At 39.7% G+C, this 18,815-nt stretch overlaps 1 protein-coding gene across 5 annotated transcripts in view; it reads right to left on the bottom strand.

The window, feature by feature from the left end:
* Positions 1-18,815, bottom strand: part of RYR2 (ryanodine receptor 2) — a 769,122-nt gene that overhangs the window by 322,268 nt on the left and 428,039 nt on the right. For all 5 annotated transcript variants that reach the window (XM_037821856.1, XM_037821863.1, XM_037821872.1 and 2 more), the window contains exon 16: positions 18,443-18,538. In XM_037821856.1, coding sequence (XP_037677784.1) covers positions 18,443-18,538 — 96 coding nt within the window. The remainder of the gene's footprint in view (positions 1-18,442; positions 18,539-18,815) is intronic.

Below are 18,815 nucleotides of genomic sequence, written 5' to 3'. Positions count from 1 at the left end.
TTATTAGCTTCTTTTCAACCCCTCTTCTTGCCCCTCACCTTTAGCTTAATATCTTTCTGGACTATATTAGACTATATTGTATCCTCATAACCAAAACAATTCTAGGGTTACTTCAGACGGACTGGACACTTTGGCTCACGCTGGCCACAAGACACCCCATTAACACTGTGTTTAATCACCCAGCCTCAGGTTCAAGTTTCATGCAAGACCTTCCTAGGTTTAGATCTTTGTTGAGCCAAAGAATCCAGCTATATGACCCGTATATATATATATATACTCTTATATATTTCATTCTGTTTTGCACAAGTTTTTGTATGAACTTCTTGACCTAGTAACATTGTATTGGGCATATGGAGAAAATCTGGATCCCCACATCCATGCACAGGTTTGGTGTTACAATACCTAATTATTCTTTTTCCCATCCCCAGCTTCCTGCTGAAGACACACTTTTCATCTGAGTTCTCAGGCAATTTCCATTGCTTTGACTTGAGAAGAAAAAAAAACACATGCCAAGTATATTTCTATACTGCAAATACTATTTTAGGTAAACCAAATGAATCTTGTAATCACCAACTGCTAACAACAACAAAAAAATGTGCTGGCGCTGATTGTGATATTTACTTATTTTATTTAATGAACATTTCTGTAGGGTTTACTAACAATACTCTGTGGTAAATACAGTTACAATGCCCATTTTACAGGTGAGGATCCAAGGCCCAGAGAGGTTGAGTGATTTGTTCAAGGTCAGGCAGCTAGTAAAGGATGAGCTCTGATTTGAACCTAATCAGTCCAGTTCTAGAATCCGTGCTTTTAACTTGCAATCTATGCTTTTCCTTAACGTAGTAGAGAAGGGGTTAGAAACAGGAGAATGACTTGAAAAATGAGCTGTCGTATCTAATGAGCCAGTCTTGCCAGAGATGAACCCCATTATTGATGATAAAAAGGTAGGAAACCCTTTTGGAGGTCCAGAGATTTACGATAGGCAGGGCTGCCCAAAGTTGGCATAGCCTAACCTTCTGAGGCTGGCTATGCCTAACACTGCTCCCCATTCTCCAGAACAAGCACATTTGGTGGGGTAGCAAAGCAGCTGAGCTTACGTCCACCATGACTGCAAATACTGCATCACCCTGATCCTGGGGGAGGATGCTCAGACCGTTGCACACCCTGCCTGGGTAACAAAGATGGAAGATTTGGGTGGGTGGAGACCAATTTTCTTCTTTTGTACTACCATGTCCAAATAAAAAGACTCCCATACTTTAAAAGGACCTCATTCAACCAAAAGGCAAGTAAGCTTGAGAAGACTGGGATAAGTTATTCATTCTGCAGAAATGCTCCCATGAACTCAGTTCAGACAGAGAATATAAGCCATGACAATGAGCCACAGTAGGTCAAGGACACTTAAAATTAAGCCTGACTGAAAGCACATGACACAGTTGAATTATCTAACCAAAGATGATGCTAAAAATAATGAATAACTGGAATGGCATAAGTAAAACCCAATCAGAGCAGACACAGGCAACAAACAGCTATATATCAGTAGCACTGCACACCAGCAGAACCTTCAGTCCTGTCCATCACAGTGAAACATAAGTGTTGGGGACGATTAAGGTAGCATGTATAAAATCCACCCTCAGCGATGCCGGAGATACGCAACATGACCGCTAGGGCTGATGCAATAGCGGCTTAAGTTGCCCTCAGCCTTCTACGGAAGTGATAGCCGTTCACGCCTAAGATTTGCGCCTAGAGTGCTAGCTTTACTACCTGCCTTCTACCCCAGCAACAGTAGCCACCAATCCTGTGCTAGCCTTACATCTGCCATCCGCCCTAGCAACAGCAGCAGCCAATCCTAGACTGCCACCCGCCTTTGCAGCCACCAATCCTAGGCCGCCACCCGTTCGTACTAGCCACTCCCTCTACCTTAGGGTATATATACCCTGCCTCTTCAATAAAGTTTTGCAGCTTGATCAGAAACCTGTCTTACTGTCGTTCCTCGCGTCTCTTGTCCCATACCATTCCTCCCTCACAGGATTTGGAGCTTCCGTTGAACGTCCCGCCGGCCAGGACACATAAGCTCAATTCCCAAAGAGTACTGCAAACAAGCCAGGAAGAAGGCAGAAATTGTGTGTGTGTGTGTGTGTGTGTGTGTGTGTGATTTTGTTTCACAAATAAGTGGTTCTTCTCAAGTGAGGAAAGTGAGCCCTTACTTTAGTTTCACTGGAAAAAGACTTCCTCTCATTCTCTAGCTGACAAGGATTTTGTGGACCACACCAAAGGGCTGTGTACAGGGAATAAAATCTAGCAAAAATGTTGAACTAGACCAGGTTTCTGGTATCCACCTCCAAATCAACCCTGCAGAATCTCGGTAGACAGGATGGAAACAGATTCCCCAAACTGCCCAAGAAATAACCCTGGAAGACAAAAGTTATCCTGAATTGGTGGGCTGGAGGGAGGTGGGTGACTGCAGACAGAGAGGAAGGTTGGAGGCAAGCTGAAATGCTCAATTTCTCTCCCACGCTGCCTTAGGACAAATGCTTCCCCTCTGCTGCCAAATCAGCAGCAACAGCCCTGGCCGTGTGGTGCCGGCGTGGAGTAGTATCAGGAGCATGCCAAAGCCCTCCAAGGACATGGAAGTGATGAAAATAGGCACCAGCTGATCACCTCTCTCAACCCTTCACTCTCCACAGCCTCCTCACCCAACCCCTTTGGAGGCTGGTTAACCAGAAACTAGGAGACTGCTTCTCAAATTTGGCTTCTCTTTAAGGTTTAGGATGTCCTAGCTTATTGGCAGGAATGGAGTGATCAACAATATGCCCTTGTAGCTCTCAGAACGGAGGATCATTCTCTCCCCTCTGAACTAACTGGGACTGACAGAGACTGAGGCTTGGCTTTAGGCCCCTCCCTAATTGTATCCATCACAGAAGCTGACACTCCAGGAAAACACAAGCTCTTTGGCCAATATGAGCAGACACTTGATGAACTCATCTACCACAAAAGAATCAAACCACCTGCGGCAGAATGATTCAAACAGATCAAGAATTTAAAGTAAGCACGACACAAATACATAAGAAATCAAATACTTCTCTGTGAATTTGAAATTCTTATTGTCAAAGCATATTAAAGGAACCAAAAGCCTTCCCAATTTATTGCAGATTCCAGAGAGCGAGCACTCAGGAATAAGGCCAGTTAGACTTGCATGTGTCTGTGAAAGTCCATGATGGGTTTGGTCCAATTACTTCCAGTTTCCTTCAAATGTTAACACCTCTCACTAGAAATGAATGATATTGTAAGAGGGGCAACTATGGAAAAAACGATTATAAAATCAATCAACTCTATATCACAAAGCAGTAAAACAACCTTTTGTCTGTTTTTTTTTTCTGGGATAGCTGAAGGTTTTTTTCATTTCAAGAAGCATTTTCTAGAAATGTGATTAGCCATCCATTCCATATACAACCTTTTAGAAAAGAATTATGAAAAGGAACACCATTTCAGATAACCCATGACTTTTATCATTTTTTTTTTATTCTGGAAAAAAGAAAAAAACAATGTTTGGTTTCATTTGTACTTTACTTTGGGTGACTTTTTTTCCACTTTATATATTGCTAGTAAACTACATCAAAAGCACAGGAAGCCCTCTAAATTCAGATTCTCTATTTTCTGTCCTCTTTCTCCTTCCAGCTACAACCTAATGTTTTGCTGAGAAAGAAAGGAGGGGTATGGCTATACACTGACTTTTCCAGCATTCAAAGATGAGTGATTCTTCACAAGGGTCTTAGATAACTATTAAATTAATAAAGCTCTAATTGCTAACACCATATTTCAGACATTCAGACTATATATGTTTGAAAAATGTATGCTTCTCTGACTTCTAAAGGACCCATCAGCATTAAATGTAATTTACATATCTTGATCCAGGATCATTATTAAAAATACCAACCATATGTAATGTGCTAGAGATGAAGTAATAGATGTAGATGAATAATTATCATGTGGGGTATTAGGGCCAAACAGGCTCTAACCCCAATAGCTATCACAAAACACATTCTTTAAAACGTCTCAATCTCAGCGTGATCCTGATTTAGTTTTTCTCATAAGGTTCACATGCATAATCTCTTGAGTATACCAATAGCTGACCTTCCACAAAATTAACCTTTGAATCAAAAGCTAAAGTTGCCCTTTCTAAGACTATTTCCTGGAAAACTGCCTGTTTTCCTGTTATCATTAGTGTTGTTTGAATTGTTGGTAAAACCTTGGAAAAGGTTTGGAAGATTTAAGATACCAAGTTTCCAGTTAATAAGAATTGTACTGTATGTAAGCATGAAATTTTGGCATATCAAGAAAAGGCAAAGTCTCCTTATTCTACCTAAACCCAGAGGAAATGTTATTCAATGGGACTTACTAAGAGGATAGGAATTCACAGGAATACCAGAGAGAGACCACTTTAACACTGCAGAACTGTTCAGGGAATAGACTGGTTGACTATTTTTGATCATCTATATTTTGTCTCAAACAGCATTTCAAGTGCTGAAAACATCCTAAAGAAAATCTCCGCCTTCAGAAACACATCAGCTCCCTCACCTGTATTTGCTTATACAAACTGTTTGTGTTTTCAATCAACTTTGATGCAGAGACATAGCCATACATGAAGCTTGGGACAGTATCTAATTTATCTTTGATTCCTCAAAGAATTTCAGAGTGGTCATTCTTATAAACTGATCAGATACTCTAGTACAGCTTTATGCACTAGTGACACTGCTCAGCTCTAGATGACAAAGAATCTGTACACAGACACACACAAAATGTGTTAGCCTACTCTTTCTGAGATTTCCTCTCATATAAAAGAGATAAATGGTAGCTGGCTGTGTTACACACACAGTCAGTGGTCTGCCCAAACCCTCACCCTCACTATTCAGTGCACACAGCCTGACTTACAACTGCCCATGCCTGAACTTTGTATTTGTTTGAAGATCTGTTCTAGCCACAGTGGTATTGGTAGTGCCATGGAATTACTGCCTCCTTGGAGCAGCACCAACCAATGACTGACTCCCTTGTCCCTCACGTGGGATAACTCTAAGGCACAAGTTCTACACAGTTTCCCACAATTCCCCATTAAAAAGTTACCCACAGTCATAACGTGCTTGACAACACACCCTCTACTAGCTCCTTCCCTGCCTTGCCTCATGTCCCCACTCAAGATCCAAATAAACTGCTTGCCCTTGAATATTTGTCCTATAGTGTACTTCGGGTGGAACCCCAGCTAAGATAGGTTGTTTCATGAATACTTCCTTATGCTGACCCTTTTCAAATCATCATCACATTTCCATTTAAGTTTGCACAAATTTATTTTGGCTTTTGTCCACTACCCTTTCTCAAAGGAAAATTAGAATTCATAGAGCCACCTAGCTCTGTTGCTCACATATGGAGATGTAGAGGCTAAATGAATGGTTCTTGACCCTCACTGTGCCTTAGAAACACCTGGAGAGCTTTAAAATCAATACCACCTCCCCAATCCCCCACCCCTGCCCTAGAGATTCTCATTCAACTGCTCTGGGATGGGACATAGACATAAGTATTTTTTATAAAGCTCCCTTGGTGATTCTAATATGTCTACCTATAATCTTTGCTACCACTTTTGCTGAAAATCACTCCTTTACCCACTCAAGTGTTTTACCTTATTTCCTAACTTTCAAATTTCTCATCCTTTCACACAAGTGGAAGTTATAAATGAAGAATGTAAGAGTGTAAAAAGAGGGCAGGATTATTTAGATCAGGAGGAAACCTGTGAAAGCTTGCTTTGAAATTTTCAAGTTTGTTGAAAAGTAAAGGTAGAACATAGAAACAAAGAAAACTGAACTAAAAAAAAAAGCCACATCAATATAATTATATGTACCTTAATATCATTAATAATCTCATATCCAGTAAGAAGTTTCAGACAGGTAGCATAGTGCAATGGTTAAAACATGGATAATGGTATGAGACTTCCTGGGTTTAAGTCTGGCTCTGTTTTGGCTAAGATATTGAATTTCTCTTTGCCTCAGTTCCTTCATTTGTAAAATGGGGACAACACTGGTACTTATGCCATAGGGTTGTGATGAGGATTCAACGAATTAATATTTGCAAAGCACATGAAACAGTACCTGGTACATAGTAAGTGTCTGTTAAATAAGAGATCTCTCCCTCCAACAATTGCAGGTAGATTACAAAGTTGCTTTGCTGTAGATACATCTTAAGAGCCCTGTTGTAAAAATGACATTCAACGGCAGTAAGTGAAAGTCCTACTACCCCGGCTTACACTAGGAAGTGTCAGTTGTTCCAGGTTAACAAGAAGTCTATATATAGTACATTAGTTCCATACCATCAATGATTGGATCCCTTCCATTTTCCACTCCACAAATCTTTGTGTGGTCTTCTTTCTTATGTTGCTGGCAGGATGGCTGCTGAATACTTCTGATTGCATGTTTGTTCCAAGCATGAAGACTGGAAAAGGATCCAGGGGCTTTTCTCTAGAAAGACTTTCTGTGGGAAGCAAAGCTCTCCCCTGGGTTTTACCTGTTAGCACAGGCCAGAACGGCACAACATGAGCAGCCCTAGTTTTAAGTGAGATTAAGATGTTGAGAATTTTGCTTCTCAGCTTTTACAACTAAGGAAAGTAACAGAAAAATGAGGTCAAACGGTGCCTCATTAGCCAATCTACAAGTCCCGCCTGACAAATGTTAAAAGTTCTGATTTTACGTATAGGTAGACACTCTAACTCCCTAAGTCTTATCGTAGTCCCAGAAACTTTCAGAAAATTGAGTTAGAAATGCTTTAGGTAACACTTTTACACTTTTTCACACGGCCAGGATAACTAAACGTAAACCACTAGCCCATTAGGCAAGGTTACCTATCTGCCTTCAAAGACTCTGATACACACATGCTGGCACACTCAGCAGGGGGTTTTCTGTCTCTCAGTCACTGCACCTCTCAACTCCCCCAGGGCTTGGTGGCAAAAGCCTCTACTTCAGGTTCTGCCATTCACTTTTCTACTTACAACTCTTTTTCCATTCCAGATCCATGAGCTTCTTTTTCTCATTAGCGACAGAAATGCCTGGAACTAGGGTCCACCCACTGTGTGTGTGTGTGGGGGGGGGGGGGGCAACACCTGAAAGTAAATTCAAGTAGAAATTCCCAAGGGAAACAAAAGTGTTGAGCAGATATTACTGCTTTGTTAGGGAGAGGGCTGCCTATTTCACCATTTAAATTTAGAGGTAGTTCTTTGAATTACCAATACTTCTCTTAGCTCAATTTTAGTGGAAGATGTAAGAGGGAAAGCAAAAGGAAAAAGAAAGGACAAGAAGGCAGAAAAGAAGACTGTTTTTAGTGCTAGCTTGACTCCGACTTCTATGTGACACTCTGTGGTGATTTGAATTTGTACATAACCCAGAAAAACATGTTCTTAAATGTAATGCATTCTCATGCTCATAGACCCATTGTAAGTAGGACCTTTTGATTAGGTTATTTCAGCTAAGGTGTGAACCACTTCATTCAGGGTGGGTCTTAATCCTATTACTTGAGTCCTTGATAAATGGAATGAATATAGAGAGACAGAGAAAGCCACAGAAGCAAGAAGCGAAAATCTATGAAATCCAGAAGACACGACAGAGAACAGCAGATGCCGCCACATGCCTTGCTATGCTACAGAGGAGTGAAGGGTCACAGGCAGCCAGTCTTTAGGAAGAAAGCATCGCCTTGATGATATTTTGATTTGTTCATCCTACAGCCCACTTTGATCCCTCTATTTGAGAAGACCACAGGCATATCAGGCTACGCCTCTTCTCTTCTGCTACTGTAAAAGCTCTAGATTTTGCCAAAACTAGATTTTTCACAGGTCTACACAATCCTCCAAATGCCACAGGATCTCACATCATTAATCACTGCCCTCCCTTCTCCTGCTTCTTTTCTTCTGGCTACAAGCAATCTTTAAAATCCAGAAAACTTCCTGGTGATTCTGCTACAAACTCACACTACCTTCCAAATTCCCTCACTCTATTCTTTGACAAATATTTTAAGAAAACTGTTCATACTCACATACTAGCACCTCCTCTTCACCTCTTAAAGCTTCTGACAGCTCAACTCAACCTACTCTGTTAAAGATCACATATCATGCCATTATTTCATTTTTATCATAAATTAAACCACTACCTCAAACTTCAAAATTAGCAAATTACACAATCATTCAATAAACATTTATTGAGTACCTATTTCACATAAGGCACTGTTTTATACCAAAATATATAATGTGTATCATTGCCTCTAAAGAATATGTTGTCTGGGAGGCGGGGCAAGATGGCAGACTGGTGAGCTGTAAGTTTTAGTTACTCCTCCAGGAAAGTAGGTAAAAAGCCAGGAACTGCGTGGACTGGACACCACAGAGCAATCTGTCTTTGGGCACACTTCATACAACACTCATGAAAACGTGGAACTGCTGAGATCAGCGAAATCTGTAAGTTTTTGCGGCCAGGGGACCCGTGCCCCTCCCTGCCAGGCTCAGTCCCGTGGGAGGAGGGGCTGTCAGCTCCGGGAAGGAGAAGGGAGAACTGCAGTGGCTGCTCTTATGGGAAACTCATTCTACTGATTCAAACTCCAACCATAGATAGACTGAGACCAGACACCAGAGACTCTGAGAGCAGCCAGCCCAGCAGAGAGGAGACAGGCATAGAAAAAAAACAACACGAAAAACTCCAAAATAAAAACGGAAGATTTTTGGAGTTCTGGTGAAAATAGAAGGGGGAAGGGCAGAGCTCAAGCCCGAGCTCAGGCCCTGACGCGCATATGCAAATCCCGAAGAAAAGCTGATCTCTCTGCCCTGTGGACCTTTCCTTAATGACCCTGGTTGCTTTGTCTACTAGCATTTCAATAACCCATTAGATCTCTGAGGAGGGCCCTTTTCTTTTTTTTTTTTTTAAATCCTTTTTTCTTTTTCTAAAACAATTACTCTAAGAAGCCCAATACAGAAAGCTTCAAAGAATTGCAATTTGGGCACGTCAAGTCAAGAGCAGAACTAAGAGAGCTCTGAGACAAAAGGAAATAATCCAGTGGCTGAGAAAATTCAATAAACAACACAACTTCCCAAGAAAAGGGGGGTGTCCGCTCACAGCCACCATCCTGGTGGACAGGAAACACTCCTGCCCATCGCCAGCCCCATAGCCCAGAGCTGCCCCAGACAACCCAGTGTGACGGAAGTGCTTCAAATAACAGGCACACACCACAAAACTGGGCGTGGACATTAGCCTTCCCTGCAACCTCAGCTGAATGTCCCAGAGCTGGGAAGGTGGAGCAGTGTGAATTAACAAAGCCCCATTCAGCCATCATTTGAGCAGACTGGGAGCCTCCCTACACAGCCCAGCAGCCCAGAACTGCCCTGGGGGGACGGCACTCACCTGTGACATAGCACAGTCATCCCTCAACAGAGGACCCGGGGTGCACAGCCTGGAAGAGGGGCCCACTTGCAAGTCTCAGGAGCCATACGCCAATACCAAAGACTTGTGGGTCAGTGGCAGAGACAAACTGTGGCAGGACTGAACTGAAGGATTAGACTATGGCAGCAGCTTTAAAACTCTAGGATCATCAGGGAGATTTGATTGTCAGGGCCACCCCCCCTCCCCGACTGCCCAGAAACACGCCCCACATACAGGGCAGGCAACACCAACTACACACGCAAGCTTGGTACACCAATTGGGCCCCACAAGACTCACTCCCCCACTCACCAAAAAGGCTAAGCAGGGGAGAACTGGCTTGTGGAGAACAGGTGGCTCGTGGACGCCACCTGCTGGTTAGTTAGAGAAAGTGTACTCCACGAAGCTGTAGATCTGATAAATTAGAGATAAGGACTTCAGTAGGTCTACAAACCCTAAAAGAACCCTATCAAGTTCAGCAAATGCCACGAGGCCAAAAACAACAGAAAATTATAAAGCATATGAAAAAACCAGATGATATGGATAACCCAAGCCTAAGCACCCAAATCAAAAGACCAGAAGAGACACAGCACCTAGAGCAGCTACTCAAAGAACTAAAGATGAACAATGAGACCATAGTACGGGATATGAAGGAAATCAAGAAGACCCTAGAAGAGCATAAAGAAGACATTGCAAGACTAAATAAAAAAATGGATGATCTTATGGAAATTAAAGAAACTGTTGACCAAATTAAAAAGATTCTGGACACTCATAGTACAAGACTAGAGGAAGTTGAACAACGAATCAGTGACCTGGAAGATGACAGAATGGAAAATGAAAGCATAAAAGAAAGAATGGGGAAAAAAATTGAAAAAATCGAAATGGACCTCAGGGATATGATAGATAATATGAAACATCCAAATTTAAGACTCATTGGTGTCCCAGAAGGGGAAGAAAAGGGTAAAGGTCTAGGAAGAGTATTCAAAGAAATTGTTGGGGAAAACTTCCCAAATCTTCTAAACAACATAAATACACAAATCATAAATGCTCAGCGAACTCCAAATAGAATAAATCCAAAAAAACCCACTCCGAGACATATACTGATCACACTGTCAAACATAGAAGAGAAGGAGCAAGTTCTGAAAGCAGCAAGAGAAAAGCAATTCACCACATACAAAGGAAACAGCATAAGACTAAGTAGTGACTACTCAGCAGCCACCATGGAGGCAAGAAGGCAGTGGCACGATATATTTAAAATTCTGAGTGAGAGGAATTTCCAGCCAAGAATACTTTATCCAGCAAAGCTCTCCTTCAAATTTGAGGGAGAGCTTAAATTTTTCACAGACAAAGAAATGCTGAGAGAATTTGCTAACAAGAGACCTGCCCTACTGGAGATACTAAAGGGAGCCCTACAGACAGAGAAACAAAGACAGGACAGAGAGACCTGGAGAAAGGTTCAGTACTAAAGAGATTCGGTATGGGTACAATAAAGGATATTAATAGAGAGAGGGAAAAATATGGCAAACATGATCCAAAGGATAAGATGGCCGATTCAAGAAATGCCTTCACGGTTTTAACGTTGAATGTAAATGGATTAAACTCCCCAATTAAAAGATATAGATTCGCAGAATGGATCAAAAAAAATGAGCCATCAATATGTTGCATACAAGAGACTCATCTTAGACACAGGGACACAAAGAAACTGAAAGTGAAAGGATGGAAAAAAATATTTCATGCAAGCTACAGCCAAAAGAAAGCAGGTGTAGCAATATTAATCTCAGATAAAATAGACTTCAAATGCAGGGATGTTTTGAGAGACAAAGAAGGCCACTGCATACTAATAAAAGGGGCAATTCATCAAGAAGAAATAACAATCGTAAATGTCTATGCACCCAATCAAGGTGCCACAAAATACATGAGAGAAACACTGGCAAAACTAAAGGAAGCAATTGATGTTTCCACAATAATTGTGGGAGACTTCAACACATCACTCTCTCCTATAGATAGATCAACCAGACAGAAGACCAATAAGGAAATTGAAAACCTAAACAATCTGATAAATGAATTAGATTTAACAGACATCTACAGGACATTACATCCCAAATCAACAGGATACACATACTTTTCTAGTGCTCACGGAACTTTCTCCAGAATAGATCATATGCTGGGACATAAAACAAGCCTCAATAAATTTAAAAAGATTGAAATTATTCAAAGCACTTTCTCTGACCACAATGGAATACAATTAGAAGTCAATAACCATCAGAGACTTAGAAAATTCACAAATACCTGGAGGTTAAACAACACACTCCTAAACAATCAGTGGGTTAAAGAAGAAATAGCAAGAGAAATTGCTAAATATATAGAGATGAATGAAAATGAGAACACAACATACCAAAACCTATGGGATGCAGCAAAAGCAGTGCTGAGGGGGAAATTTATAGCACTAAACGCATATATTAAAAAGGAAGAAAGAGCCAAAATCAAAGAACTAATGGATCAACTAAAGAAGCTAGAAAATGAACAGCAAACCAATCCCAAACCAAGTACAAGAAAAGAAATAACAAGGATTAAAGCAGAAATAAATGACATAGAGAACAAAAAAACAATAGAGAGGATAAATATCACCAAAAGTTGGTTCTTTGAGAAGATCAACAAGATTGACAAGCCCCTAGCTAGACTGACAAAATCAAAAAGAGAGAAGACCCATATAAACAAAATAATGAATGAAAAAGGTGACATAACTGCAGATCCTGAAGAAATTAAAAAAATTATAAGAGGATATTATGAACAACTGTATGGCAACAAACTGGATAATGTAGAAGAAATGGACAATTTCCTGGAAACATATGAACAACCTAGACTGACCAGAGAAGAAATAGAAGACCTCAACCAACCCATCACAAGCAAAGAGATCCAATCAGTCATCAAAAATCTTCCCACAAATAAATGCCCAGGGCCAGATGGCTTCACAGGGGAATTCTACCAAACTTTCCAGAAAGAACTGACACCAATCTTACTCAAACTCTTTCAAAACATTGAAAAAAATGGAACACTACCTAACTCATTTTATGAAGCTAACATCAATCTAATACCAAAACCAGGCAAAGATGCTACAAAAAAGGAAAACTACCGGCCAATCTCCCTAATGAATATAGATGCAAAAATCCTCAACAAAATACTTGCAAATCGAATCCAAAGACACATTAAAAAAATCATACACCATGACCAAGTGGGGTTCATTCCAGGCATGCAAGGATGGTTCAACATAAGAAAAACAATCAATGTATTACAACACATTAACAAGTCAAAAGGGAAAAATCAATTGATCATCTCAATAGATGCTGAAAAAGCATTTGACAAAATCCAACATCCCTTTTTGATAAAAACACTTCAAAAGGTAGGAATTGAAGGAAACTTCCTCAACATGATAAAGAGCATATATGAAAAACCCACAGCCAGCATAGTACTCAATGGTGAGACTGAAAGCCTTCCCTCTAAGATCAGGAACAAGACAAGGATGCCCGCTGTCACCACTGTTATTCAACATTGTGCTGGAAGTGCTAGCCAGGGCAATCCGGCAAGACAAAGAAATAAAAGGCATCCAAATTGGAAAAGAAGAAGTAAAACTGTCATTGTTTGCAGATGATATGATCTTATATCTAGAAAACCCTGAGAAATCAACGATACACCTACTAGAGCTAATAAACAAATTTAGCAAAGTAGCGGGATACAAGATTAATGCACATAAGTCAGTAATGTTTCTATATGCTAGAAATGAACAAACGGAAGTGACACTCAAGAAAAAGATACCATTTTCAATAGCAACTAAAAAAATCAAGTACCTAGGAATCAACTTAACCAAAGATGTAAAAGACCTATACAAAGAAAACTACATAACTCTACTAAAAGAAATAGAAGGGGACCTTAAAAGATGGAAAAATATTCCATGTTCATGGATAGGAAGGCTAAATGTCATTAAGATGTCAATTCTACCCAAACTCATCTACAGATTCAATGCAATCCCAATCAAAATTCCAACAACCTACTTTGCAGACTTGGAAAAGCTAGTTATCAAATTTATTTGGAAAGGGAAGATGCCTCGAATTGCTAAAGACACTCTAAAAAAGAAAAACGAAGTGGGAGGACTTACACTCCCTGACTTTGAAGCTTATTATAAAGCCACAGTTGCCAAAACAGCATGGTACTGGCACAAAGATAGACATATAGATCAATGGAATCAAATTGAGAATTCAGAGATAGACCCTCAGATCTATGGCCGACTCATCTTTGATAAGGCCCCCAAAGTCACCGAACTGAGCCATAATGGTCTTTTCAACAAATGGGGCTGGGAGAGTTGGATATCCATATCCAAAAGAATGAAAGAGGACCCCTACCTCACCCCCTACACAAAAATTAACTCAAAATGGACCAAAGATCTCAATATAAAAGAAAGTACCATAAAACTCCTAGAAGATAATGTAGGAAAACATCTTCAAGACCTTGTATTAGGAGGCCACTTCCTAGACTTTACACCCAAAGCACAAGCAACAAAAGAGAAAATAGATAAATGGGAACTCCTCAAGCTTAGAAGTTTCTGCACCTCAAAGGAATTTCTCAAAAAGGTAAAGAGGCAGCCAACTCAATGGGAAAAAATTTTTGGAAACCATGTATCTGACAAAAGACTGATATCTTGCATATACAAAGAAATCCTACAACTCAATGACAATAGTACAGACAGCCCAATTATAAAATGGGCAAAGATATGAAAAGACACTTCTCTGAAGAGGAAATACAAATGGCCAAGAAACACATGAAAAAATGTTCAGCTTCACTAGCTATTAGAGAGATGCAAATTAAGACCACAATGAGATACCATCTAACACCGGTTAGAATGGCTGCCATTAAACAAACAGGAAACTACAAATGCTGGAGGGGATGTGGAGAAATTGGAACACTTATTCATTGTTGGTGGGACTGTATAATGGTTCAGCCACTCTGGAAGTCAGTCTGGCAGTTCCTTAGAAAACCAGATATAGAGCTACCATTCGATCCAGCGATTGCAATTCTCGGTATATACCCGGAAGATCGGAAAGCAGTGACACGAACAGATATCTGCACGCCAATGTTCATAGCAGCATTATTCACAATTGCCAAGAGATGGAAACAACCCAAATGTCCTTCAACAGATGAGTGGATAAATAAAATGTGGTATATACACACTATGGAATACTACGCGGCAGTAAGAAGGAACGATCTGGTGAAACATATGACAACATGGATGAACCTTGAAGACATAATGCTGAGCGAAATAAGCCAGGCACAAAAAGAGAAATATTATATGCTACCACTAATGTGAACTTTGAAAAATGTAAAACAAATGGGTTATAATGTAGAATGTAGGGGAACTAGCAGTAGAGAGCAATTAAGGAAGGGGGAACAATAATCCAAGAAGAACAGATAATCTATTTAACGTTCTGGGGATGCCCAGAAATGACTATGGTCTGTTAATTTCTGATGGATGTGGTAGGAACAAGTTCACTGAAATGTTGCTATATTATGTAACTTTCTTGGGGTAAAGTAGGAACATGTTGGAAGTTAAGCAGTTATCGTAGGTTAGTTGTCTTTTTCTTACTCCCTTGTTATGGTCTCTTTGAAATGTTCTTTTATTGTATGTTTGTTTTCTTTTTAACTTTTTTTTTTCATACAGTTGATTTAAAAAAGAAGGGAAAGTTAAAAAAAAAAAAGAAAAGAAAAAAGACAAACAAGGAAAAAAAAAAAAAAAAAGAAAAGAAAAGATGTAGTGCCCCCTTGAGGAGCCTGTGGAGAATGCAGGGGTATTCGCCTACCCCACCTCCATGGTTGCTAACATGACCACAGACATAGGGGACTGGTGGTTTGATGGGTTGAGCCCTCTACCATAAGTTTTACCCTTGGGAAGACGGTTGCTCCAATGGAGAGGCTAGGCCTCCCTATATTTGTGCCTAAGAGTCTCCTCCTGAATGCCTCTTTGTTGCTCAGATGTGGCCCTCTCTCTCTGGCTAAGCCAACTTGAAAGGTGAAATCACTGCCCTCCCCCCTACGTGGGACCAGACACCCAGGGGAGTGAATCTCCCTGGCAACGTGGAATATGACTCCCGGAGAGGAATGTAGACCCAGCATCGTGGGATGGAGAACATCTTCTTGACCAAAAGGGGGATGTGAAAGGAAATGAAATAAGCTTCAGTGGCAGAGAGATTCCAAAAGGAGCCGAGAGGTCACTCTGGTGGGCACTCTTACGCACACTTTAGACAACCCTTTTTAGGTTCCAAAGAATTGGGGTAGCTGGTGGTGGATACCTGAATCTATCAAACGACAACCCAGAACCCATGAATCTCGAAGACAGTTGTATAAAAATGTAGCTTATGAGGGGTGACAATGGGATTGGGAAAGCCATAAGGACCACACTCCACTTTGTCTAGTTTATGGATGGATGAGTAGAAAAATAGGGGAAGGAAACAAACAGACAAAGGTACCCAGTGTTCTTTTTTACTTCAACTGCTCTTTTTCATTCTAATTATTAGTCTTGTTATTTTTGTGTGTGTGCTAATGAAGGTGTCAGGGATTGATTTAGGTGATGAATGTACAACTATGTAATGGTACTGTAAACAATCGAAAGTACAATTTGTTTTGTATGACTGCGTGGTATGTGAATATATCTCAATAAAATGATGATTAAAAAAAAAAAGAATATGTTGTCTGAATAGAGAGAAAATTTAAGAAAATCAAGATGATGCGAAAGAAAAATAGCAGAAAACAGAAATAAATATAGCACAAAATAAAAAATAAGTGTCAGATATCATCAATATGGCAACTTATGACACCCTCTGGAATAGCCTCCCCAGAGATTTAGCAAAAAAAAGGAGAAGTCCCACTTGCATAGAACTCTGGAGGAGGTAGAGATTGGAAAAGGATTCCACAAATGCAGACTTGAAGAAACAGAAAAAATCAGGTAGGAAAACTGCCCCAGATCGCAGATCTGTTCCCATTCCCCATCCCCTCACTGGGCTCCACGCAGCATGGGAGTGGCACAGTGGCAGCAGCCGGGATCTCTCCCCAAGGACAGTCTAGAGTCCCCACAGCTGTGAGTTCAGCCTCCAGCAAGTCCAGGCACAGGGACCTAAGTCCACAGACCCAGGGCGGAGTCCAAGACCCTGAGGAGGGCAACATACAAAACGGCCTCTGGGGGTGGGAGAAGACTGACAGAAATGCTGGCAAGAACTGTTGTGTCCTCACTGAATCTAGTTTCAGTAGGCTGGATCACCTCAAGGCAAAACATACTTTTCTGAAGGGAACCACCGTTCTTGATTGGCCCCATCTGGCTGTTTTCTCATACTAAATAAACATCTGACATACACCACCTTTTCAAAGACAGCCAATGATACTGTTTTATGCATGGAGACATAAAAAGAAAAGATTAACTCACATTTGAGTTTCTTGTATCTCCTGTAAGTTTCATCTTTCATTTGATAAATAATATTTTAAGATAATTTATAACGGCACCATTCAAGCAGAATACAAGGAGTAACTAGCACATTTCATTCCCATTACAAGTAATATTTCAGTGTTCCAGAGATAACATGTCTTCTTCTCCTGCTCCTTTTGAGTATTTTTTGTTAATACATTTTATCACCAGGGAATAATGGCGGACAGGCACTGGAGTCCAACTGCCTGGATCTGAGTTCTGACTTTAACACTTACTAGACATAGGTCCTTAGCACGTTTCCTTATGTAATAATGGCAGTTAATCAGTAACTTCTTTACAGGCTGGTTCTAATGATTAAAGGAATCAATGCATGGCAAGGGCATAATAAACACTCAAGATGTTTTAGCTATTATTATTGATATTATTATTACTAAAGCTAATAGAATTAACCTATTAGAAACATAATGATTGTAAAAGCATTAAATCCTATTTCATATAAAATAATCCAAGGGAAAATATTCCATCATAAGATTCCTTTCTGAGCTTTAATTACCAAATATTTAAAAATTATTAGTATTTTAATGTCAGTCATGATAGCAAAATAAGTGAATTTTAGAAAACACAGCAGTCTTAGTTCACCAAATGACAATATATAACCAGGCATCACAAAAAGTGGAAAAATACTTGAAGAAAAAAAATCATTGTGTTTGAAGATCACGTGTGTACAAAAATCAAGAATTATTTTTCTACTGACAGTGGCATTTTCTTATATGAATTCAAGCATGTGTTCATTCATTCAACAAATACTCTTAAGCACTACTAGGTACAGGATGGTATGCAAGGCACAGAGAATACAGGGATTAACATATACATGCTTCTGGCTTCACAAAGTGCATTATTAGTTTGGGAAGCTGATAAGAAAAAATAAATAGTGCAACACGAGGGGATTAGTGCTATAGAAGGCAACTAACAAAATATTATAAGCACAGATAGAAGAACAAAAGATTTGATTTGGAGGGTCAGTGATGCAGTGTGAGCACTTCCGTATTACTAAAATAAAATTGACATATATGTTAGAGATGGGTCTATCAGTTTTACTGACAAACTATTGTACTCTGATACAGACTAGTATGTACTAAATCCCTTTAAAATAAAGTATTCTGGCATATGATTGGAAAACCAATTTTTTTTCCAAATCTATTCAAATAACTGGACACAAGGCAAAAAATGGGAATTCCAAATGATAATGTTTATTTGTATAGTATATTAGGAGTAACTAACTTAGGGAACAAAAATGATAATTCTGGCTCTTTAGAATCTCCCAGAACTCATAACTGGACTCTTTTCTTAAAATGTAAATGGGCACGATACTGTAGATTGCCATTTAGAATGAAAGCATTAATGATTTTATAAAAAATAAAATTTTAACCTATTAAAAGAAAACATACATATTACACTGAAACTCAGAGTTTGTTATGTCTTAAAGACAAAAAACAGAAGAAAATGGGAGTAATAGAATGTCAAAGGAAAAAACTGGAAAACATACCAGAAGAAGCTTCCAGTCTTTCCAATCTGCTGATCAACCAGTCAAGGGAGCCAGAAAATTGAGCACAGTTTTTACGATTTCCTCTAATTAGTGCAGCTGCAAAAAAAAAAGACATCACAGTTGTATGATTTTCCTTCGTAAGTTCAAAAATCAATAGTAGCCCTATAATGCTGAATCAAAACCAAAATATCTGTATCCTATATCTAAATCATATACAAAAATACATACTCAGTTACAGATATGAAACCAAGATATTAAAAAGCAAATTGGTGTTTATTAATGGGGAATGTAAAAAAATACACTGCTTATTAGAAGGAATATAATTTCAGAAATTAACATTTCACTAGGGAGGTAATAATGAAGGACAATGGAA

The sequence above is a fragment of the Choloepus didactylus genome, chromosome 2, assembly GCF_015220235.1.
Source record: "Choloepus didactylus isolate mChoDid1 chromosome 2, mChoDid1.pri, whole genome shotgun sequence".
In the NCBI taxonomy this organism is placed as follows: Eukaryota; Metazoa; Chordata; class Mammalia; order Pilosa; family Megalonychidae; genus Choloepus; species Choloepus didactylus.
Note: the sequence above shows the minus strand (reverse complement) of the source record. Positions and strands in the feature narration are given on the sequence as shown.